We start from the raw sequence: 26653 nt of genomic DNA on the forward strand, positions 1-26653 counted from the left end.
TGCTGTGCTACTGGAAACTGAATTTCCCGGAGGAACCCACCGAGAAATAAATAAAGTTTCATCTAATCTAATGTAATCTATAGAGCAGTGCAGGGCTTTGTATCTACCTCTCCGCTGTGATATAACGGGCGGTCACGGTCACGTGGCTTTCCGTTGCCCTGGAGCTCCACCCATTTGTAGTTGGAGCAACAGAAGATGCCTGGGACAGTTCAGCCATAACTTTAAACTTCTCCTGCTCATACATGCTTGGAACGATCTTGTCACTGAAGTGGACGCGCAACGACATATCATAGCGTGGCTCAAGCACGTTCATCACAGTTTAAACCTTGTTTTGCACAACAGACGACGGCCTCCCGTCTGCAGCTAAACACCCCATTAGCTTTTAGCTTTAGCCCGGTCGGACTGGGCAGCAAAGGGCTGCTTAAATGCCGCAAACTCCTCTGCTCCGCTACTTGGACCGCTAACGCTACCGCTTGACAGACTGACGACGCACACCATACACATACTTTTTTTTCTTTTTCGAATCTTCGGATCACGTGCGTACCGAACCGTGGAGTGGGATCGGTTCGGATTTCGGATAAACCGTGATCCGTTGCACCCCTAGTTGCAGCACTACAGTGATCCCATTACACTGATTTTTAGTTTTAGTTTTGTTATTTTCCCCTGAGTTATCAGTTCTGTCACTGGTTAGCTAACATGACGAATGTAAGTCTGTTAGCCCCAACCAACCAACCAACCACATGACGTCACGTTTCACACTGACAGAAGATGGTGCTAAACATGTTTTGAAACTTTAAGCTCTTATTTCTTAAATCCAGCTTCACAGACAGAGTTACATCTATGTCAGGTTATGAGAGCAGGGCTAGCCTTGTGTCGCGTTTCATGTCCCCTTTAAAACCTCTGACTGATAAAGATAACAGCGAACACAATCATCTGCCGAGGAGTTAGACAGCATCTAAACATTAGTGCAGACCAAACACTTGGTGAAGTGGTTTCCAGAACAACAATGCACTGTAGCTAAAGTCAAAGGAACACAAAGAGTTGGAGGCTGATTAATGAGCCTCAGAACTCTTTGATCCCAATTACAAAGGGCAGATTTTAGAGTTGTTGACTCGGCACTTTTTGGTGGCAGAAAGTGGGGCTGACACAGTAACAAGCAGCCGGGTTGCAACGTTGTGACTGAAGAGTGGAGTTTAAAAAAAGTATGACTGCATCTTCAGAAGATTATTTACATATGTAGGCTTCTTCCTGTTAAAAGGGTGGTTTTCCTTCTCACTGTTGCCAACTGCCTACTCATAGGGGGTGGCAACTGGGTCGACCGACTTCCCTGGGTCTTAGTGGAATTGCGCAGCTCAGTAAAGGAGGACCTCTGGGTTTCTCCGGCTGAGCTGGTCCTTGGTCAGCTTTTGTTCCGAGATCGTTGGACTCCTCTCAGTTTGTTTTTGTCAGGCATGATGCTCATCAACCTCCCTTGCGTCCGCTTTATGACGGCCCGTATAGAGTTGTTAAGCCAGGCCACAAGCACTTCATTTTGGACTTGGGGGTCGGCAGGAGGTACTTTCAGTGGACCGGCTTAAACCTGCGCACGATCTGCAGAATAATCCGTTAGTGCCGGCCCGGGCCCCTCGCCGTGTCTGCTCATCTACAACCAGACTGTTGGATTCTGCCCTTTCCTCGGAGAGCGCCCCGCGCCCGCCGGTGATCAAGGAACCTATGGCGGGTTCGGTCTGTCGTTTCCAGCCTGGTCCCCGGGCTATTGGGCCCTCAGCCAGTTCTCCACCTCCCCAGTTCAGCCGTTCTGGCCATTTGCTTAAGCCCCGGACTAGTGGATGGTTCTGCTAGGTGTTGGGCAGGGGGGCCATGTGTGGCGGACCAGCTGTGGAAGTGACAGAAACCACCAGAGGATTCATCACTGCTGTGAGAAAAAGATGCAAGTGATGGGAGTTTTAATCAAGCTAACAGTAAATAGCTGTTAGCTCGTCACTCCTGTTCCTGTTCCATGTTATTGTCTTTCATAAACACTTCCACTGTGTTTCTTGAGTTTTGTTGGTTTTTTGGCTGATCATTTTCCCTTCAGAGAGTGTGCAGGTCAATGATGATGAAATGGGAGGAGCCCTTTGATTGATCAGGTCCAACAGGACCAATGATTGAAGCCTTTTTAAGTTCCAGTTTACTAGAAAGTGACGAAAAGACAGCAAAGCAGGGAGAGAGTATGAGGGAAGACACGCAGCAAAGGGCCGGCTTTACTTCTGCTCGGCTGGTAGTTAGCGACTTTAACTACCTGCAAACAAATCAACATGTTTAATGCAAACTCCAGGGGATGGCAGCAGTCTGCTTGCTGCTCTGTTTAAGGTGCAGCTCCCTCTTTGTGACTTGATGACAGGCAGCAATCAGTTCAGGAATTCACATTTTGCCCAAGCATAGCTGCTGCCAACTGATCTCCAGTCCTGTGTGGCCGAGGCCTTAGGAGGTACTAACCAGGAGGTCTGTGGTTCAATCTCAGTCTTCCTGGCTGCAGGTCGAAGTGTTCTTGGTCAAGATAACGAACGCCTTGTTTCAGATCCGTAACAGACTCAGCAGCTAGCATTTGGGGAAACGCAAGTTTGATGATGTGTGTGTCCAAGATGTGCTGATAACTTTTTAAAATTGGGAATCCAAGCAGCTGAGTCACATGTGAAACCAGAAAAGCTCCAAAGCTGCTCGAGTCTTTCACGTCGGCCGTTATCAGCCCCCGTTCAAACACAGACGTGTGCACCGTTCAGCTCAAATGTTTCATTAAAGTTTGCTTTAACCGTCGCTGCACTGAGGCCTGAGATGTCACAGCTCCTGCTCATATTAAGTCAGCACCATTTCCATGAATCGCTCTGCAAGCACGTTTCAAGGCTGTGTGTCCTGAATCAGGACAACTGAAGACATTTGACATTTGTAAAGACACAATTTGAAGTTTCCACCAACCCTGATCCAAATGTTCGGTTCACTACATCGCACTGAGGATATTAAGACTTTGATTTGAAATTATGACCGTTCACTAAACAGCTGTGCGGTTTACTTTATTAATGAACAGGTGAATTACATCTTACGGGTTATTTTCATCTCTCTCACAGCACAAACCTCCTCCAGTGTAACTCCACCCATCCTGTTTCCTGCTCCTTCGCCATGCTGTTCCCAACAAAAGCAAACATATGTCCTGCCATACATGCACCGCCTGCAAACTCTTTAGTCTGCCTACACTCGAGTCCTAAAACTGCAACAAAAGAGCCGTCGCATGTTTAACACCTGCTATAGTGAGTTGCACAAATCACCCCTGCAATCCGCACTCGTTCCAAAAATCCCGGCGTCCATCTGTCCTCACATACTCCACTTTAAATTGGAGGACAGCCTCTCTTTGGCAGGAGCTTCTCTCCTGCCATGGCGGTCCGTCTGGTGAGACAAAACTGTGCAGACTGAAAGCAAAATTCACTCCTGGGACAATAAAGATTTCATATACATGACTGTAAGGTGAATACAGTCTGAGAACAAATGCATTTTAATCTGACAGGCTTGCTGTTCCAGCAACAGGGGAAAAAACAGTCTGGCCTCTGCAAGCTTTAATGAGGAAAGACGATTATAATCGAGACATATTACACATACGATACTATCTCACACGCATGAAGGCTGGGTATCGACCAGCGGCTGTATTACATGAATGCCTTAAAAACGTGATGTCAAAGTATTTCTTGGCATTTAAACCACAGTGTATTGATATCCAATTGCTCCACAGAAAGGCTTACAAACTTTGTTGGATTATTGAATTTTATGAAAAAGCTGAACGGTTAATAAAGGCCACAGAAACGTGGGAATCCTGTTTAAGTTGGAAAATTAATGTGTGGCTTGGCTGACCTTTCCAGCATATTTGCAAACATTCCTACGCCACGTACAAGGTGGGAACTTCACACCAGCCAGCAGCCAAAAACCATTTATTCGCCGCCGATGCAAAAACAATGTATTGGAGCGGCTAAGTTTATCAAGCCCCCACCTCTCGCTGGCAGGTAATCAACCAGGAGTCCAGGGCTGTGAGTCTCAGAGCTCAAACTGGGTGGAAAAAATATATATACCAGAAAGAGCGGCTGCTTTATTTGGGGATTTAGCAGCTTCTGAGAGATGGGACCATAAAGTCTGGCTTCTTGCTTGACCTATTAATCTCAGAAAGACTTTATAGCGGCTGGGACTCTCACTGGGTCACAACATTCTCAGATTTTATTTCCCACCACCTGCTGCCAGCAAATAGATTTTATTTAGAAGGACATTTCCCTCCAATTATTTATGCATTGCATTTGTAGCAAGAAGGCAAATGATCAAGAGCAACGTCAAAAGAGGAAAAGTGAAGCAGCGTAACCGTCTCCATCATCTACACACATCTTACTAAGTTAAAACTTTCAGTGAAGCTACTTTAAAAGAGGGGAACAACGTGGAGCCGAGAGGCGTGCTTTTCAGTTTGGTGAGCAGTACAAGAGATGAAATAATTATTTTATTTTTATATTAAAGTTAATACAAAAAACCCCAGACACTAGAGCTGAGTGGGAAAATACGCGAGCATGTTTTTCTTTTTTTCAGGGCAGTAATTACACTTTATGGTTATGGATGAGGATTTTCAACTCTTGTCTTTGTTTGTGCTTTTCTGTACACAATATACAAATAAAATACAGTTTTCAGTCAGACTAAACTGCAGCAAACTGAAGATAAATAAGGAGAATGAAGGCTCATTAACCGGGTAGGAGGAGGAGGGGGGCTGTTCCTATTTTTAAATCTTTACCAGTATTTGGTTTAATCCAACCTTTACAGATTCTCAAACTCCTCCAAACCATTTGCCCAAACCCTACACAAAAAAAACCAAAAACATGTGCACATATAGAGATGGGACAACTGGAAACAAAACTCAAGGAGATGGCAGAAAGCACAAGAGGAAACTCCACAGAGACGGCACAGGTGATCTCAGTTTAGATGATAACAGGAAAGGGAACAAAGGTAAACATCAAAAGGAAGCCACGTGAGGGTCTAACCTTTAAAACAACGCAGGAAGTGATGTAAAAGACTAATAGAGGGAAAACAACAGGAAACATTCAGAATCACATGGACGAGGCTGAGCCAACCCAGGGTGCAAAAAAACATTTCTGCAGATATTTTAATTCACGTTCAGCTTTCTGACACCAAACAGTGACTGTGAGGGAAACCTGGGGGGAAATCCACAGTGTCCGACTGTTATATGTGCGATTCATGACACCTCCACCCTGCATTTGCAAGTCTATCAATGCATGACCGTGACAGTATGTCTATGAGCACTCACACCATAGACAGCTTGTGTGTAACACTGAGGCCTAAATAAAAAGGGATGAAAATGCGTCTTTCATTCAGGACTGAAATCTCTGTGTTACGCTGATTGACTGCTTGGTGCCTGTATACTTTTTATTATGTATTGACATCCTGATGCAGGCTGCATGGAAAGGATTAGCTGAAGGAAAGAAACAAAATCCAGCGGGCTTCAGGTCTGTTCAGGAAAACACTCGCACAGCTGCCTCCCTCTCAGCACCAAGGACAGCTCCTGTGACTTCGGGCTGGCTCACACATGCGATTTGCTCACATTAGCTTCTCAACATCCACCAGAGTGCCAGCAAATCACTTTGGGTGGGGTTAGGGTTAGGCAGCATTTTAGCCACATGTTAAACTAGATTTCCACTGAGGTTTGCCCAACAGGTCAATACTCCACATAAAAAGTAGTGGAAGCAAATATAACCTCGACCTGTTACTGAAAATGCGGATGTTACAAAGTTATGAATGACGTCCATTTACTGTGAAAATCAGGACTCATATAGATCGTTTACTGTTCTGACAGCCTGCATCAACAACAGCAACAAATAAATAAATATAAATATATATATAGATGCTGTCAGTCATGGTGCGTGACGCCGCCTGCCACAGCGGGACTTTTATGATAGTATAAAGATGACGCCGGCTTTGGTCTACCTATCCCGGCTCTGATTTCTGTCGGGCCGTTAATCAGCGGAAGAGGCCGATGTCGGCACCCACAGTCATTGCAATTACACTCACTCTTTTCATCACCCTCATACAGGAAAATCCATTCCTATTAAAGGTTTAATAAGTGGTAATACAAAAGGTGCCATTTATCTTTCCAGCAGCCCATGTGGCAAATCCCTGGTAGGCTAAACTACAGGGAAATAAAACATGCGTGGCAGAACACTCGACTGTTATTACATACAAGAGTGCAAATTATTCTTTACATTGTCCTCCAGCCTCCCTCAGGGAGAGGTGGTGTGGTGGAAACCATCCTGCCCTCACCAGGATGCTAATGACAAACAGGACTCCACAATAACCGGTTTAATAAAGCCTAGTGCTGGATACTAATATTGTACATGTTCATTTTTTGTGTGACTGTGGAGCTCATTAAATGCAATTTGGATGATTATGTTATGAGTATATTTTGTACTGAAGTATTCTTATACTCGTGTAATTACAGAACAGAGGTGAAATTAACTGGGATGAGGAAAGCAGGCAAAAGAAGAACAAGCAACAATATAAGTCCTTCAAAGAAATGTCAGGGAAAGAAATACAAAAGGCTAAAATGATTCATGCTGAGCTCAAACTTCCAAACAAACCTGGTAGGTTGATAACAAATTTTGAAATTCAAAACTTGAACCAATCCAAAGTTTTCTGGCTAAATATATCTAATCAAGAAAGACCACTAACACCATCAAGTCTTTAAATACTGGAAATATTCAAATTAAAACAAACCAACATGTTGCTCCATCCTTTGTCAGTGCCATTTAAATCTGCCTGAGGCGAAGGTAAAGTTTAGTTTGGGTCAAAGGTCGCACACAGTTGGCCTGTCAGCTAGCAAACACCACATGTTAGGGGCAGGTACAAAATCAAACTGATTATGGACTACAGGAAAGAAAATCACGAGGAATTATGCATGAAAAAAAAAGTGATTGGGAAGCCAAAACTCAAAAAAGGATGGAGTATTTATGCTGTCAGTGATTGGCTTTTTGAACACAGGTTGGCAAGACAACTGGCAGGAAACAGAACAATGAGCAGAAGCCACAGTGAAGTGCATGAAGGTGGACATTTATGAAATAAAACAGGAAATGGATTCAAACCAAGACAAGCATAGACGTATAGGAGCGACGCAAAACGACGACAAATTAGAGAAGAAAATGTGACAAAGCTGAACTCGTCCTGTTTTTCTGCTGAAGCGAGAGGCAACACGGCTCCAAAAGCTCAGCCAGACCGGCTCTAATTAAACTAACGTGGTACAAGTACTACAAGTACCACTGAAGTGGAAAAGCTCCATTTAGCAGGTTTGCATCAATAATGGCAACCAAAACAAAAGCTATTTGCCAATCAAGGTCAGGTATTGTGGAGAATTAGCCTTCACATCCGCTCTGTGGAAACTGGATATATTATTGTGATCCCGATCCTGGACACAGTGGAAGTGAAATGAATAATGTGGAGGTTTAAACACAAAGCAGCACAACAACGAGAAGATTTATAGCAACCAGGAGTTTGGGCGACATTTCCCCAGAGTCCAATGGAGGATGCAGCGGAGCTATTATCATAATTAAACATCCAAATAAGCGGCACTACAGCACCGTGACCTTCAGGCGTACAAGGGGGAAAAAAAACTGTCACAGCAGCCCAGCTCCTCCTGCCTGTGGGCACAGAGCATGTTCTCACAGTCACAGCCTTTCACTCAAACCCACAAACTTTCCCCTGAGATGCGAAGCACTGAGCTCCTCTTCCTCACGTCCAACAGCCAATAATCTTTAGCAACACTGATGCCAATGAAACGCGCACGTGTGCAGATACCTTTGGCTCTCATAACAGACAGTCATATACACAGGATCAGTTCTGCTGTGGAGACAGTATGGCATACATTAAGATCCACGGAGCTGCTGCAGCTGAAAGAGCCTGTTAAACATCAGCGAGCAGCAGCATCTAATACAAGAAATCCAACACGAGAAGCTTGAAATTAAACCAGAAGATGTGACGGACGAGACAAACTTAATCACACCGTGTAAACTGGTAACGTGTTGCAATGTGGAGGTGCATCTCATGCAAAACACAGCAATCATTGGGCCACGCTTAGAATTTAAAAAGATGTATCTGCAGGATAAATCTCTCTGCCAAGAGCTACCCAATCAGAGCCTGGACATGTGACTGTAGTTTAGCTGGATTAAAAAAAAAATAAATGGATGGAAGAACTTTTAGAAAAAGTAATTGCAAAATAAAAGACTCCAAATGCATTTACAGAAAAATGAGTAAACATTGAGGAATGAGATGTGAGTTTGTGCACCTCTGCAGCCTCCTTACTCAAATTTTCATCTATTTGAAAAATTTTTTAAAGGAAAAAGCTCAAGTGTTTGTTTTTTCCCCCCCGTCCTGGTTTATTTTTGTTTTTGTTCCTTTCAGGCCGTCTGTGTTTTCCTTCTAACTGTCCTGTAGTTATTCAATTGAAAACATTATTTGTCCTCCCAAAGGCCAATTTCAGACAAGTAGGTTTGAAAACACACAAAAAAAAACGAAGCATCTGACCAACAACAGCCAAACTATGAATTATTCAAAACAGAATTTAAACTGGGGAATAATAACACCGATACTTTAGATGGGCACAAAATTTTAAACCTTTATTCAAATCAAACCAAGCAATCAACATTTCTCCTAACTGCTCCATCAAAAGCACCATTACCAACAACAATACTGGTTTGGGTGATAAACCTGACCAGAAACCAAAGTCTAGCTTGAACCGTGATGTTCAGTCTGAAGTGAGGAGCAGTGACGAGAGCAGAGGGCACAGGAAGGAGTGTGAGGATGAAGGAGGTCTGAGAGGAGAAGATCAGTGAGAACTTTGAAGGTAAGAAACAAAATCTAGTATTGGATACGTCGAGGAATCGGGAGCCAATGAAGGTGGATGACACTGGATGTAATGTGCTGCAGAGTTCTACAATTTGGAGGATTTTTTGGGAGAGCAGAGAGAATAGCACTACAATAATCCAAACACAAGGTGAGAGCATGAACCAGGATCGAGTGCTGTGTTGACAAAGAAAAGGGCAAAATCTAGAAATCGAATCTGCGGCGCTACCGATTCTGATGAGGGTGGTGAAGAAAAGAGCACTGATGGAGATGACTCCAAGACTTTTGACACTATGAGAAGTGCAGACCTAACAACCGGTTCAACAAAGGACTTGTTTAAATTAAATGTTCAGTCGGCTGCTTTCACGAGGGGAGTTGCCTGAATCACACACCAGAGTAAGGTGGTTTACCCGAGCAGCTGTTTTGAGTTACAGCAGTACGAAAAGTGGAACGTGGAAAAGTTCAACCCGACTGTTGAAATGACCTTTATTTTTCTCCAGGCATCTCAGGATGATCGCATACACAGTGTATAAGATGGACGTAGCCACGGTGACGTCACCCACGGGTTCCTGATGCCCCGTTAGTCTCAAGACTCTACGTTTTCAACACCACCTCGATGTTTTAAAGATGGATGTGTGGACGCTCATTAATGAGCATTTCCTGCTGAATCCTCCTGTCTGACTCTCAGGATGACTTTGCAGAGTCTGGACTTAATATTTCATTCAAAGTGACGTCAAGCGTTAGTCTGAGCCCATGAAGTCATCAGGAGCGTGTTTACTGAGTTCACCATGAAAGGAGCTGCTTTTGGGAGCCCACTCTGGTACGTCGTGTGGAATCATGACCACTATTTTGAATTGGCTCCGGCAGCCACATCAGAGCTGGCACGCAAAGCAGCCATGCCGGGCGTATTCCCGAGGTAAAACAGGCTAAACACAGAAAAGACTAAATGCTGACAATGTGAGCTTAATGTGAGAAATTAACCTTCAAATTCAAAGCAGCAAGTAACAGACAACACTAAATGTCGCTAGCATCATCATATTTTAGTTACATGCTCGGATTTGCATAATTAACAGCAAACATCAGGGCTGTGGACGTGTTGATGAAGAACACTGATACACACGTGTTCATCAGCACATCTCACTTAAACACTGAGCAGCCATGTGGGCTGAAAGAGTCAAGTTTAAAGCCAATGGTTCTCCGTCCTGGGAAACAAACTCAATTTTAAAACTGAGTTAGCATTCTGAGGATCAGTCGCACAACTTCTTTTAGTGTGAATAAATCAAATGTAGAGATAATCATCACCAGTCTGCACGGCAGCTTAAAACGGACCAAAAATAATGAAAGAAACATCAGCAGCAGCTTTCAGAAACCTGTTATTAGTCAAGCCGGCTTCTTTTCCAGGCCCGCTCCTGCCGACCTGCCCACACAGTCGCCTCTCCTCCTCTGTTTGTCACAGAGAATCTGAAGCAACACTAACGTTTCTCTGCAGAGTATTTTAATGCCCTCGCAGGGTCAAGCACTCTGCTGCACGCCACGTTCATTCAGTCCACAAAGTGAGGCTGCTGCATTATGTGAGAGAGACGCCTGCTCTTTGTTCAGTGTGTGTGTGTGTGTGTGTGTGTGTGTGTGTGTGTGTGTGCAGGTGGTGGAGGTAAATGGCCTGGCTAAGCCTTCACTGAGACAGTGCGGGAAGCCTTTTGCGTTGTTCCCTAACTGGGTTAGTTTATCTTATTTAGCGGTGGGGCGAGAAAAGGCCGCAGCTGTTCATTCACATTGCCAGCCTCAACAGATTGGATTCCTGCAGTTCGAGATCGCCTTTCCAAAGCTGGGCGACGGATGAGCACGGCTCTCTTCCTGCTAGCCGCCACACCGATGCCGTAAATCATCCCGAGTCAGCTGCCTGGCTCGTGGGATGGGGTAATCTCTCCTCCTCAGGCTCCTTATAAAAAGTGACTTGTTATCCGTTTGGCCTGAGGGGCGTTTAGAGGACCTTCAGATCTGGAAAACAGCCCACGGGGAACAGGAAGAGCTACAACCTGAGTCCAGCAGCATCAGGGAATGAAGGCAGACACCGACAATAAGAGCTTGCATATATAACATCTTTTACATGACAATGTCTGCATCGTATTCACAGCTGCTGAAGAATCTGTCACAAAAAAAGAAATGGCTATGAGCAAGCATTTAAAACCTAAAAGTAAAGTATGACAGTGAGAAGAAAAAAAAGAACACATTTTAACAGGAATGAACCAATAACGGGTCGAGTCTCAGCGAGGATGGTGATCCACTCATCAGCTGTGGTGAAGACGAGCAGGAAAGAAAGAGCCAAGAAAAGCACGTTGAAGCCTCCACTTGGGTTTGCATCCATGCAGCGACCCTCCGCTGGGGAAACATGGGTCTTTACAAATCACACACAAACCCAAACTGATGATTTGTGCTCTGCTGCGCTGAAACAGGAACTCCGAAGCTGGCCTGAAATGTTATTGTGAGCTGCGGCTTTTCAAATTTCCCTTCAGCAGAACGAAGATATCTTTTATCTATTAAACATGAACATATGGAATGTGCTTAGCTTCTCCTCTCTGTTGTTGAGTGAGCTGAACGAATGTATTTGTCGAGTTCTGTCAGACACAAATGTTTGTCACGTTTCCTACAAACAACAGCTCGATATTGTCTCAACATGGCTGATTCATCGGTCTGCAGGCGCGTCTGCGGAGGTTTGACAACCTGATATTTTGTCTCTTTTCATAATGATTTCACCTTCCTCTTCTCTGGAAAGAGATGTTTGCATGAGCCCCCTGAGAGCAGCCATCATGTCAGGACTGTAGCTCACTGACAGCTTGATGTCTGATATTTAATTAAAGGCCAACATTAATTCCAGCCCCATCCCCACCTGTTTGCAGTTCCTGCCCCTGACCTCCAATCAGACAAACTGATGTTCCTTGACCACAGCTTTCCTTCCCAGGCAGCTGTTTTTACTGATTTTGTGCACATTCAACCAAAGAGGAAAGAGGGCGGGGCTAATTAGAGAAGCCAGCTGCTGCTGGGAGGAGATGAGACGAAAACCTGCCCGGCCTCAGACCTCACAGAGCGGGATTTTGCTGCACAAATGCCCACGGACACATTAAGTGGGTCAAATGCTGAAGCAGGTTGAGTGAAGGTCACAAACCTTCACGTTTTCATCTGAATCGGCTTTTTCACAGATCAACCCTCTGTCCTGCGACACCCTCTGCCTGCCACTGAGCCACTACAGGCAGCAGCAGAGAAGAAGGGACAAACAAACCGGGATATGTCACCGACGATAAGCAGCGCGGCCGGACGAGACAGATGCTCGGGCAGGGGTTTCAGGGGCCGACAGTGGAACATGTCACATCTGATCTCGGTTCAGCTGTGCTCTGCTGCCAAGCCAGACTGTCAGTAGGTTCAGGGAACAACGGAAGCCGAGTGACACAATCAGACAAAGTGTCTGCATCTACAAGGATGAGGCTAATCTGTTTTTACTGTATATTTATCCATGTACACATTTTTGCACATTTAAGGGTCTTTGATGTGTAAACAAGCTGAAACAACCTCACAATCATTTTTCACGCTGGGATTATAATTTGCAGTGAGACGTTTTGACCCATCACAGTCTTTTCTGATTTAAAAAGAAAATGACAAGAAGTCTGAGAATAAATCTGCAAAACAAACCCAGGTGCAGCCACAAAAGAGGCCGACTGTCTGGTGTGAAAAATCTAAAAATAGCTTTAATTAAACTTACAGAAAGGAGCTCAAAACACAGGAAGCGCAGGATGAGCCAAAGCATCCAACACACAGTCCAACTACAATCAAAGCAGGTGAGACGAGGCTCTGTATGAACCCACACAGGGCTGAGGAAGCACAGGTGGAAACCGTTAGGGTGGGAAAGACAATTATAAAGCCAGGAAATGAAACAGGAAGCCAGTGAAGAGATACACAAGAAATACTTTCAAAATAAAACAGGAAACCAGGGAATAACCAAAACCTTAAGTCTTAACTAAATGGGGCACCACAATTGCCTCTTCATGGCAATAAAAGAAGAGCGTCAGTGGTTCTTTGGATGAACGATAAAACCGAGTGTACTCGTATGAAAGCTAAAGAACTCTTCATAGATTTTGTTGTTCTCTGTAAAGCCTTTAAACACTGCCACCGGGAAGCCTCGTAGCACCAGGCAGGAAGGTTTTATACAAAACTGTGGGAGAATAAATAAACCCACAGATGATCAATAACTGTGATAATGCTTGTGCAGGGATCAAGGAAAATTTTCTGATATATTTTTAATGCATATGATTTGTTTTAGCAGGCAGGCGGGGGCCCAGCCTGCAGAAAATCACAGGCTTGATAAGAATCTGGTTTGAAGAGTACAGTACACGCACATCCTAGTCAACAAAGCATCTTCACGTATCTGTGAAGCAGAATCTGCAGGGCTCCACCACCAAGACCATCACACAGGTATGGACACGCAACAATACGCCAGAGGTTGCAGGCGAGATTTGCACTCACAGGTTGCAACATTTATTTTCATGTTTCTGTCGGCTGGACACGAGCTCCTCCTCGTGTGGAGAGAACACTCTGAGCTTCTTTCTACCTGCAGCTCTGACATCTCTGAACTACTCTGTGTGGAAGGAGTGGACTCTTACGGCTTCTATTGTTCTTCTTTTAGCTCCCAAATTTGCTCATAAATAACGCCAGCAGCACCAGCTGCATGTTCACGCCTGCTCTGACTGGCATCACCCCCCCACCCCCTCATCCTACCCCTGATTTGTTGCATTTACTGTTCTGTGTTGTGGATAATCTGGTATCACTGTTCTCTCTTGTTGCCATGAGCCGAGTGAATCCAGATTTTCTCCCGAGGGACAGTGAAGTAGCCATCCATCTGTGCAGCCCTCCATCTACACTCTGAGATTCATTCTGTGGCGAACGAGGAGCTGCTGAAAAATGGCCAACAACAGGTTTTAATTCCTCTAAGTGTCATCTGTGCATGTACAAATAAGGACGAAGCCAAACCTAAAAAGCTGGCACACAAAGCAATCTGCCACACGAGCCATCTCCATCTCAGTGCTGAAAAGAAGACTCACCTCATGTTAGTGGTGTGTGTGTGTGTGTGTGTGTGTGTGTGTGTGTGTGTGTGTGTGTGTGTGTGTGTGTGTGTGTGTTTGTGTGTGTGATGATGTTTTCATCAAAGTAGGAATGAGATTTCAGTTTTTTCTCAATGGAGATGCAACGTTTCAGAAGCAACATGTCACAGTGTCAAGTAGGAAGTGCATTCATTTGTAACTCAATAGCTCTCACCCCCCTCCCACCCCTACACCCACCCACACACACACACACACACACACACACCCACCACCAACCCGTGCTCTTTCTCCAACCTCCTCCAACCACATCCGCTTCTCTCTCTCTCTCTTCCCTCTCCTGGCTCCAACCATGAGGCCACCGCAGTGCTGCTGCCGGCCCTGTTTGATGGCCGGAGCTGCAGGAGAGACCTGATTACTCTTATTTATTTATTTAATATTTGAAATTTCTCCTTTTTGAAACTGGTTTGCAGGTGTGCGGCATCCAACCACCTCAAGGCCGAGCGGAGCCTCTGAGTGGAATTAGTGCAAACTGGGGAGTTTGAGTGAAAAGTGCGTGAGTGCTGTGAGTTTGCCCCACAACTTCCCCCCTCTCACTGACTTCACTGCATCCTCCCTCAATTCTTTCGACTAAAAATAGAAAAAAAAATGTGTCTTGACTAAAATCTCGGGATCATCATATCAAGAAGGAGGCACGAGCAGAGAGCGGCGCTCACAGCCCGAACAGTCGGTGTTTGTCTCCTTTCTCATCTCCTCTCCGGGCGCTTTATTAACATTTCACTCACGTCCAATTCAAAGTTCAGGCTTATAGATGAGGGGATGCGGGGGAGTCGGGAGAGGGGGTGGAGGATGAAAAAGGAGAGAGCGATGCGGATGGGTGAAGCTAAACCCCCCAACCACCCACGTGGGGCCAGATTCTCTCAGGTTTGGGGTTTTTATTTACGCATGCAAATGAAAATGTACCCCCCTCCCCTCTCTGGGAAGGATGGAGGGGTTGTGGATGAGATGCAGGGGTGGTGGGATGGCGCGGCGCAACACTTTGCGGGCACTTCTAGCAGGTCTGCGCTGCGTGGGTCTGAGGCTGGATGCAACAGCTCCCCCCCTCCCCCCCTCCCTACACCTTACCCTGGCACGGATCGGAATGATAATCAGCTGTGAGGTCGAGTCTCTTTTCGCCGGAGGAGAAGAGGCTAACTGGCTGAAAATCAGCACCGGAAACTCAGCACTGAAATTCTTCAGCAACACAACTTAAAACAGCAAATTTCCCTCCGTGCGTGAAGCCGTGGGCACGGCTCTGCCTGCAGCAGGAGAGGCGCCCCGGCCGGTTCTTACCGATGTGAATGATGGAGTCGGCGCTCACTGTGTTGCATTGCAATATCCACAGGGAATGAAATAACAATATCAGCGTTTCCATCTCCAGCGTGAGCCAAAGGGGCGCATCCACGGATCCACCTCGCTGTTCTTGCTTCTTGTCGTCTCTCTCTGTTTTTCTCCAGCGGTGCTGCCGAGCAAATCCAAAATAAGCGTCGGTGCGTAAAAGCGGCAGCGGCGGCAGAAGCAGCAGCGGCGGCGGCGGCAGCAGCGAGGAGCAGTGCTGAGTGAAATCAGCAGCGAGTACTCATCAAAACGTCCACGAAGAAAAACCCAAATCCAAAAAGAGCAAACTGTTGGCCGAAGTCGAGAGAAAGAAGACGTAGAAGCTCCCGCGGCTACGGAGAGAAAGCAACCCGGGTGAGCGAGCAGGGAAGAGGGGAAGGATGAGAGAAGACACCGGGGGTTGGATTCAGAGGTTGAGATCCGCCGGACGAGGAGCTCTGACTCTCTACCTCCGAGTATGAGACATAACACACTGCAAACTGCGGAGGAGAAGAAGGAGGAGGAGGGACGCTCTCTTTCTCTCTCTCTCTCTCTCTCTCTCGCTCTCTCTCGGTCCCTCTCGCCTCTCCTCCGACCCACGTGACTGCAGAGCCTCTATCTACGGCGCTGGAAGCCCGACCGGAGAAAAGAGAGGCGAGGGCTGGAGATGGAGATGGAGGGATGGATGAGAGCGCAGCGCGAATGAGACGCGCGGAAGTGGTGGCGCCCTGGACTCTGGCTTGGTGGCAAGTGGGTTCGTGACTCGTGGGTCGTGGCTCGCTTTTATTTGTCTTTGGAGCCGGTGAAGAACTCGCGACAGCCCGGCGCGCTCTGCCCTCCGTCCGGAGTTCACGGACACTCCGCGGCCGCTGCGGTGACCGTGCTGCCCGCGTGTCGTTCGGTCACGTCGCGTGACTCTGACCGCGGTGTCCGTGCGTAAATCCAAGACCCGCGCGGTGTGTCGCGTTTTTCTTTTTGCTCTCTGGTGACAGAAAGACGAAGAGCACGCGGCTCCTCTGTAGCAAACGTCTCGTGCTTCTCGTGGGTCTGCGTGGGTTTGTATGAATGAATGTGTTGGAGTGGAGCAGCAGCGCGGATCTGCGCTTCCTCCGGGCGGCTTGGATAGGTCGTGGGTGACGCGCTGCGCACTGACCGAGGCTTACACCACCCTAAAAACCAAACAAGTTCCTCTTTCAAGCGGCTCCCTCGCAACCGCCACACCTGTAACCCGTGACGTACTCAGAGCTCCTAGTGTCACACACGCAGGTTTTGGGCGTCGCAGCGTGCGTAAAATCTTCCCCCAGCGCTGCGTGGAGGCTCTCCAGAAACGGAGCGGGGAAGAGCCAAACGCGGAGACTCGTGGGGCTTGGTTTTATTTTTGTTTTTTTGTTTATGCGTGGACGCACCGTGGCACGGACACGCTGCGAGGGAGAGGAGGGGAGTGATGAAGGCAGGTGAGTGTCTCCCAGCAGTCCTGAAGCTGCGGCTCTCTCACACCGTGAGGAGGATGCCTCCACTGCACGCGTCACTCTGCGAGTTTTCTGGTGACTTGAAACCCCTGACTGTGACTGTGCCGCTGTGACGTCATGACCTCTTCCCCCTGATGTCATTGCAGGTGAACGGGGGCTGTGACGGACTGTGGATGGCTGCCACCCTGCGTGGAAGACTGCTACACGTGACCTTACAATTAAAGGATATTTCTTGGGAATGACTCAGAAGTGTCTTTTAATTGTTCGGTTAAGTCTAGCTCTGCTGAGGAACCCGAGAGGAACCTTCCAGCTGACGGTTTCAGCACCAAGCGGGTCCGGACAGCTCCTCTGGATTCCCCGCACACTTTCTTTGTACGGAGTGTCAGAAGGGACAAAAGTATCTGCAGGGGCATCTGACGAGTCAAATGAATAAAAGAATATTCACCAGCAGAGAAAAGCAGACCGCAGTGAGATTCGTTTAATAGAGTCTTTAATAGACTCAGTAGAATCTGCAGGACCAAGAGTGACTGAAACAAACTGAAGCATTACTCTTATTGCAGTTAGTCTGATTTGTACTCCTCACGTTCTCTCACTGAACAGGTGCTGATGAGGTTTCACATCAAACTGAGTGCTTGTGCAGATACACCACAACATAGAGTGAGTTTATTTGAGCGCAGATGATGTTTTGGTTAATGAGGCTTCACCATTAGCCTTTGCTAATTCGTTAAAATGTGCATGAATGAGTGTGTTTAGAGCAGCTGCTGGAGTCTGTACTGGGAAAACTGTGGAGCTTATTATTACTTCTGCACCCAAATATGTTTCTGAGCTGACGAGGATCTAAAATGAGCTCCGACTGATTGCAGCTCTGTCACTTTTATGCAGGTGACTGTGAAGCTGTGGACAAACATGTGCACTCTCCAGCCAATTACAGATTCAGCCAATCCACGTGTCCCTCGCTAATGTTTTTAGTTTTCAATGTAAGAGGGGTTCACACTGTCATCTTCATCAATATACATTTATGAAGTCAGCACCCTCACCGGTAATAATTGTTACAGTCATCAGTGCTCATCTAAATGACATAATCCCTCCATTATAATCCTGATCATTAACATGAGGCATCATCATTCAATCAATAATCTTTAAAACAAATAAGTAGAAAAGTGTCATGCAGCATCTGTGAGCAGGAATTAAACTTCTAACAGCAGTCATACAAATAGTGATATTAGGATATGCCACATATCTAATATATGTTGTATTAGATGTCTTTATTTTACCACTTGTAAAGCATGCATCACTAAATTATTAAAATTAATTCAGAGTTTAATGGTTCCTCTACGGGTTGAGAAAATTCTCCTTCCTCTTAATTAGAATCAATTATTTTAAAAGTCATTATGTTAACTGAAAAATGTATTTCCAGGAGGAGTGAGCAGGTCTTCATCAGCTAATGAAAACTCAGGCAATTTGGAGCTACACGGGTTCCACGCGACATTATTAGATGATGATATTAGATGTTTAATATTCCTAATGATTGAAATCTTCATAAGTAATTGACTTTTATTGTACCTGATTTCACCACACACACACACACACACACACACACACACACACAGAAAGAGAGAGAGAGAGAGAGAGAGCTGACCTGGAATGACACAGGCTTGTTAAAAGGAGTCTCTCCATTGGTGGAACATCACACCTCCTACTGGCAGCAAGCTGTTACTGCAGGGCTTTTATTCTGAAGGTGAAAGAAAGCGCCTAAAATGCAAATTATGGTCGTTACTTTGTCTGTTGGACATTTATTTAAATCAGCTAATAAAAGATAAACATTTCCTCAGTGTGACGTGTCAGTTAAATGATGTAACCTGTGAACATTTGTTTCCAATACAAAAATAAAAGGAATTTTATTTTACATATATCTCAAGGTCAGTTTTTCAAAAAAAATCATATTTTGAGCACAAAATCTGCACCTCAGTGTTTCCATTCAGATTCTGAAGGTTTTTCCTGAAAGTTCATTTATGACAATTTTATTAAAAAAAAATCTCAGTCATTAAAAAAACACTGTGAGAATTGAATTTCTTTTTGTAAAAGTATTTCCTGATTCATGAAGCGGATAAAACATATCCCAAACCTCCCTCTGTGAAAAACCTTTTGACTCCAACATGTAAATCCACAGAAATGGATTTTAAATCGTGTTTTATTCATGTTACATTTCTGCTCTGGGAAATAATAATTATAAGTTAAATTAGTACCTCGTGCATTTTCAAAAATTAAAACAGTAATATGAAATTTGTTATCATAATTTCAGTAATTAACTTGGGAGGTTTCAGAGGGCTGTGTAGTACTTTTTAAAATACATAAATTTCGTAATACACACACTTTTTGAGTTTTAAGAAAGTAGTATTAAACTCCTCTGTGTAAACCTTCTAAACTGGATAGTTTGGTGCTGTTGAAGTAGAGATTACTGGCTTGGTTTCTATTTCTCTGTTTTTTAGAGTAGGCGTTGTTCATCATTATAATACAGAAGAAATATAAATTATTCATTATTGTACTTATGTAGACTTTTTTAGGGATCTGCACTTTACGTGAGTATTTTTTCTGACAAGCTTTTGTTGTTACTCCCTACAGTTTAACACAAAAGTACTTTCTACTGTTTACATCTTCAGAACAGACTCAGGACTTCAGCTATAAGACATCTGAGGGGAGTTATTATTTCCTGTAACTGAGCGCCTTCAAACATTCAACCGATTTAAACCTAAGTTGAGGGAACGATATCACACAAAAGACAATTCTGCTGGCGTATCAATCACGTGTTTAATTCATACAAAGAGGTAAAAGGGGGACAAATCATAATCTATGCATCATGTATTGTACTGTAGTCAGAGATCGAAGTAGTCCAGAACAATCCGGAACAACGTTTTTGGTGCAGATGTCCATAAACCGAGCTTTAGCATTTAGCTAGCGCTGTTGAAGAGGAGCGAGTGTAGTCGGTGTAACGGCTCAGTGAGTGTCCGGTAATTTCAAATACAACATTTCTAACAGCTCAACAAATGTCAGCAAACACGTAAACTGTTTAAATGCAGTCTGCTGCCACAGCTAAAGGTTCAGAGCTGTGTTTCCCACAATGAGAGAGAACAGTAAGAGAGAACTAAACAGGTTAGTTTGTGGATTCATTACTTCTAGGCTCGACTTCTGTAATTCATTATTATCAGGTTTCTTTAAAAGATCCCCGAAAAGCCTTCAGTTGATCCAGAATGCTTTTATCCTTTTTAAAATGAAATAACTTTGAGCAATGCTTGTGTTAGCCCTGGAATAGACTGGCAATCTGTCAGGGGTTTGAGCACCAGAACAAGATGGATGGTCTTGTAGTCTGAAATCATTCAGTAAAACAATCAAATAAAGCAGTTTTTTGTGTGTTCAAATGCAGGTTTTCTAACATGTCTTTATGCATAGGCAAGATTTTACTCACACTTGCTCTTGTTCTACTTTGTGTGCATCACAGACGTGTGGTCAGGGGCAAGCATGGCCGGCAGTACTTGATATAAGTATATTAACATATGTATTCATTAGGTATATGTATTGATATTAAGGGAAATAATGGCGCCAGAAAGTTGAAGATGCAGGAGAAAACCTGTCAACATAGGAAAGACGGGCAACAGGAAATCAACGAGCGCTGTGTTTTAGTCTGGTTAGTTTGTCTTGTGCATGTGTTACACGACTAAATCACTCACTAAGATGGTATAAGTCACCACACACACTGCTGACTTCCATCATTCCTAAAACTCAGTTCGTAGTATTTTTCCTGGCCGCATAAAGACTGTTGCTCCATTTTCTCTCTGCCGCCCACACTTTAAAAATCTGATTTATGTTGCTGCTTTTAAGCACTCATTTACGCACTGAGCGAATCTGCCACTAAGACTGAACGGTAAGTGTCTGTAGTAAATCTGGAGCTCCATTCAAAATGAAGTCTCACTTTTGTCACGAGAGCCTCGATTTTTCTATATTTTTTTTCTTTTGGAGAATGAAGCGACTGAAGAGGAAGAGGGACTTTATTTCTCCCAGATGTAAACTTCCTCTGCAGTTTGTCCTTTGAACCCAACAGTCGGATCGAGTCGGGATGAGCAAACAGACGCACGATGACACAGCTGATCACACTCGATAATCATCATCTCTAAATCATTTGATGTGATGTCAAATGTCTGCGCAGACATCGCTCATTCACCCTGAAAAGACTCCTCTCCCTCCAAAAATAAACCTCCCCTCCTTTTCGCTCCTTCCATCTGTTTTGTCGGCAGTAACTCCAGTGTGGATGACAATCTAATTGCATCCTCGTCTCTCTCCAGTTTAATGGGCTGTCAGGTAGCATCATTACACACTTTCATTGCTTCCCTGTGCAAATCACATATTGACAATAACCGACGATGTGTGTGTGCGTGTGTGTGTGCGATGGAGGAAAGGAGCAAATAGAGGGTTGTGTGAGTCCTTATCGCTTAAAACAAATGTCTGAACATCAGTTACAGCAGCCAACTGGTGAGTACGCATGAGTAAAAGTTTCAGATTCTCCACATTTATGAGCATTAACGTCCTCACAAGGAGAAAACTGTCAAAACTTTGGGAGCTATTTTTCATCCGAATTCTTCGTGAGTCAAAGAGGAAATGTGGTGTGATCTAAACACCTATGGGTTCACTATATGTGAAACTATGTTCGAGGTGACCACATCTAAAAGTCTTTCTGTATCAGACTGTTTCTGTTTGAGGTGATAGGCTACATCATCAAAGAACTCCACGACACTCAGAAGATTTTGTTCAGTGATGAGGCAAACTTTTATGTGAATGGTGAAGTTAACAAACAAAACCACCGCTATTGGTCTGACACTAACCCACATTGGATGGATCCCTCCAAGACTGTTGGAACAACAAAAGTGATGGTTTGGTGTGGTATATGGGTACACAACGATAGTGGGTCCATTCTTCATCAATGGAAACCTCAAGGCCACTGGATATTTGAAATTGCTACATGATGATGTGTTTCCCTCTTTATGCACTGAAGCTGGCACGTTCCCTGAGTTTTTCCAGCAAGATGGTGCACCACCACATTATGGGTGCCAGGTCCGAGCATTCCTAGATGAACAGTTTCCTGGAAAGTGGATTGGTCGTCATGGGCCAGCTGAATGGCCCCCAAGGTCTCCCGATCTGACCCCCTTAGACTTTTATCTTTGGGGTCATCTGAAGGCAATTGTCTATGGTGTGAAGATACGAGATGTGCAGCACCTGAAACTACGGACACTGGATGCCTGTGCTGGCATTTCTCCTGCGGTGTTGCTATCAGTGTGTGAAGAGTGGGAGAAGAGGGTTGCATTGACAATCCAACACAATGGGCAGCACATTGAACACATTTTATAAGTGGTCAGAAACTTGTAAATAACTCATGAAAGAATAAAGTTACGTTGAAACCAAGCATACCATTGTTTTTCTTGTGACATTACCAATAAGTTTGATGTGTCACATGGCCCTCTTCCTATTGAAAAATTTTATTACGGTGTATCCATATAAATGGCCCACCCTGTACAACAGAGAAAAACCCAACAATCATATGACCCCCTATGAGCAAGCACTTTGGCAACAGTGGGAAGGAAAAACTCCCTTTTAACAGGAAGAAACCTCCGGCAGAGCCAGGCTCAGGGAGGGGTGGCGTGCTTCATTCAGTGGTTTTATTAAGGTACGACTTACAGAAGCTGCGCATTTGAATCATTTCCCCCCAGCAGAGAATTTACTTCACACATAAAACATGCAGCACATAAAAGAATCAGTGAAAACTTGGCACTTCCAGGCGATTTCAAACAGAAACTCTAGATATAACAGGCGAGGAGGCAGAACTGAACTTTAAACAGAAGGCGAGCCTTTATTGTGGCTGATACAAAGGCAGACAAAACAGCAGGGACAGTGGCTCATCTTAATTAAAACCTAAACTGGAGCAAACTAGAAGTGACTATGATGAGTGACTAAGATAACAGTGAACAGGACTCTGTGCGGGTACATGACCATGACCATGACCATAATCCTAATCCTGAAACTATACTACCTGACTTGCCATGAGGGATGCAACACAGATGACACCACACTGACAAAGAGAAACACGGGGCTCAAATACACAGAGGGATAACGAGGGGAACACAGCTGGGAGTAATCAGACATGACAAGACCAGGGGGAAGCAAAACTCAATACATTGAAATAGGACACTTTCAAAGTAAAACAGGAAACATGACAGATGCGGACTTGACTAGGGGAGACAGCAACCATGGAACACAGAAACAGAAACCAAAAGACTAGAAAAGATAAACAATGACAAAATCAAAGTTCAATAATGATACAAAAACTCAAAACACAAGGTCACTGACCCAGGACCATGACAGCCATGGTGATGTACCCCGGTAAGAATGAACTACCTTCATGGTACAGAATATCCAGAGTTAGCCTGAAGTTACCTGGAAACAATGAAATCTGCCTGTGATGCTGAGACAGGTCTGATCTGTGCCTAACACATAACAGCACCTGATGGTGCAGTGAGTCGGTGTAGCTTCAAACATGAGACCATGCACGACATCAGCATTACTCAAGCTAGTGTTAGCATACAAACGTCATCATCCTTATTTTGATAACCAAAGCAGTTGCTGGAGTACTTTTCTATGCTGTGGTGTGCTGGGGGAGCAGCACAGCAAAGAAGGACTCATCAAGGCTGGATACACTGATCAGGAAGGCTGGCTCTGTGGTCGGCATGAAGCTGGACACTCTGGTGACAGTGGCAGAGAAAAGGACACTAAAGAAACTGCTGGACATTATGGACAATGCTGGGCATCCTCTGCACACGGCCATAAACAACCAGAGGAGTCTGTTCAGTGACAGGTTGCTTCTCCCAAAGACAAGAACCAACAGACTTAAAAACTCCTTTGTCCCACACGCCATCAAACTGTTTAACTCCTCTCTGGAGGGGAGAAGGAGGGGAAACAGGAGGACAAAGGAGGGGGGACAACTAAGCTGTAGTGCCTCTTCACTTCACTGTGCAATACTTTTTGTTAATAGTCAACAGTGCAATAGACTTCAATACTTGAAATGTGCAATTCCCTTGTATTCTTATTCCTATTTATTTTATTTATCCCTTTTGTATACTCTATATTTATATATGTCTCTGTATTTATATATGTGTATATATGGTATATTTCTGCTCACATTCTGTAACTTCTGTCGGTGCTGTGCTATTGGAAACCGAATTTCCCGGAGGAACCCACCCAAGGGATTAATAAAGTTTTACCTAATCTAATCCTCTATCTAAACTAGGAAACTTAAAAAGAAACGGAAAAAAAAATAAATTCATTAGCTTGAAGGTATCTTTCAAAACAACGAAAACAACGACAAAGAACATTTGGTGAAATGCTGCCACCTTGTGGTGAAATTTCCAGTTGGTTTTTACAAAAAGGACCTTTAAGGCTAAAATCACGATTAAATCTGAGTATGGGTACGGTACTGAGTTTATTAGTACTGATACTGCTTATCATGTCGTGCTACGAGTGCTTTGTAAGTATCATTATTCTTGGTTTTTTTTGGATTTACCTTTCCCCCTGATTCTTGGCGTCAGATCTTAGATGTGACACATTTTGGCATTGCAAATTTTCTGTCAAAAAAATGTAAATTAGCTTGTTCCAAACAGCCCCAAAAATTCTGTAACAAGGCGAGGATGTTAACAGTAACTATAACACTAGATCAGTCAAAAAAAACCACATTAAACAAGTCTCTAGGACCGCCTTCTTCTATTCATCCATTCCTTCATCTTTTTCCACTTATCCGGTCTGGTTGGGGTGGGAACGTGCTAAGCAGGATATTCCCCAGACACATTTTCCAGTTCCTCCTCCTCCTCCTGGTGAGTCCCAAGGCATTTCCAGGCCAGAAGAGATGTATAATTTCTCTGTCGACCTCTGGGTCTACCATCAGAGGCTCCTCCCAGTTTTCCAGGAAGTCCTCCAACAGAAGTGCACAGGAGGCCTTAACAAAGAACAGTGACTGTCTGAGATGTCTGAGCTCATCATTGTTTCGCTGTATTTTGTAATCAGGGATGTGTCTTATGGATCAGAACAAAAGGTATAAGGAGTTGACAGTTCTATGAGATTGCATAACCTCAGTAAACTCTTAACAATGAGATTGTGAAAGTGAAAAATGGATTTAATCCCTCTCCCAGTTCACCAGTTTCCATACATTTCCTTCATCGCACTGGTCAGATGTTCAGGGCTTCATCAGGCTCATGGATTTAATATCAATACTAAAGGCTCAATTTAAGTGATATGAAGCAGACAAGGAGGCAACAATGGATGAAATGGATGCACCGAATGAAGTGTAGTAAGATAAAGATGCATGTTAGTTTCTAAAGAGACTCAGAGGATCATTTGGCTGCCGACCGACTGCACCACATTGTTCTTCAACCACCAGCGGAGGAGCTGTAATCAACTTTCCAAACAAAGCAATAATGTTGTGCAGATTAGGCTGAGCCGCGGGGAGCAGGAGACAGATCAGATGGCATCCATCAGCAGTGAGATGGCTGTCTGAGGCTGACTGCAGTAAGGCTTGGGCGTAACTATAAATACTCCTGTCACTGTTACTGAGAAGCTTTTTCATGGATTAAAAATAAAACCTCAAATAAACAATATTGCTTTCATTTTAGTGACGTGCTCATCTATTTTTGGAAAACCAAGAATCAGAGGCCAGCGAGCTTACACTTCAGTCAGAAATGTTTTGCACTTTAAAGAAGCTCTTTTCCCTCGAGAGCGAACTGTGGAAAACAAGACGAGGCGCTCTGCTAGGACTGCTTGCTACGTTTGCTCTACACAACCCGGCAAGCAAATGTAACTGGATGCTTGGCTCTTCCTTTGTATGGTGTGCTGACCAGTGCAGGCTGCAAAGATTTATACACAAAATATTCACTCTGACGCCATCAGCACCGTGACTTTGAAACTGCTAAACGAGGTTCAGAATCTTTTGTTTCTTTTTTATAGAACCAGTAAGTTGTGTAACTTTTTAAAATAAATTCATAAAGTTTAAACTTTTTTGCTAAGTAATCTTAAGGAAATGTTGCTGGACCTTCTTGTCTGATGTTTGGCTATGATGGACAAGAATTGCCATATTTTTCCTTAACAGTCAGCAGAACTTTGAAAGTAATGGCTTATAATATATGTAAAATATGCTTACAACACATTTTTATCCAGATCACCATGGCAACCAAGAAAATAGCCATAAAGGAAGTGGCAACTATTGTACGTTAACCAAAACCACGATCTTCCACAAAAGGCCACTTGTCATTTCAAACTGAGGTCAAAACTTTTACCACTTTATTTATCACCTAAACCTTAAAGACCCACAAAAATTGAGCGCATGACTGAGAGATGATTAAAAATGAGCTCATGAAAACAGTGCAGAAATGGATAAAAACACAACATGACCTCAGAACCAGCAGCCACACGTGGCTTTCTCCTGGCTCTAATTCCAAATACCTGTGCACAAGTCACACTACTGCTTAAACATCGACAACCTTACAGACAAAACTGATGACAACACAAGATGCATTAAATTACAGATAACTAATATCATTCCGGAAATTAACGATGCATAAAAAAGCAAACAATACGACACTCTGCTGTGAACGTGGAAATGGAAGTGTGTAGTTACCTGAAAATATGATTTCATGTTCGTGGGCAGAAATCGGTACGTATGTGGTGGGCAGCCGAGGTATGTTCAGAGGTCAGGTTCCCAAGACGGGGAGCTGAAACGTGATAAGTGGTCAAAAGAGACGTCCTTTC

At 44.3% G+C, this 26653-nt stretch overlaps 1 protein-coding gene across 1 annotated transcript in view; it reads right to left on the minus strand.

Moving 5' to 3' along the window:
• Positions 1 to 15617, minus strand: part of grid1b (glutamate receptor, ionotropic, delta 1b) — a 578917-nt gene extending 563300 nt beyond the window's left edge. Inside the window, exon 1 of the mRNA XM_039616223.1 lies at positions 15324 to 15617. Within this exon, the coding sequence (XP_039472157.1) occupies positions 15324 to 15405 (82 nt within the window). The 5' untranslated portion in view covers positions 15406 to 15617. The remainder of the gene's footprint in view (positions 1 to 15323) is intronic.
• Positions 15618 to 26653: the final 11036 nt, after the last annotated feature.

Source organism: Oreochromis aureus, linkage group 8, assembly GCF_013358895.1.
Source record: "Oreochromis aureus strain Israel breed Guangdong linkage group 8, ZZ_aureus, whole genome shotgun sequence".
In the NCBI taxonomy this organism is placed as follows: Eukaryota; Metazoa; Chordata; class Actinopteri; order Cichliformes; family Cichlidae; genus Oreochromis; species Oreochromis aureus.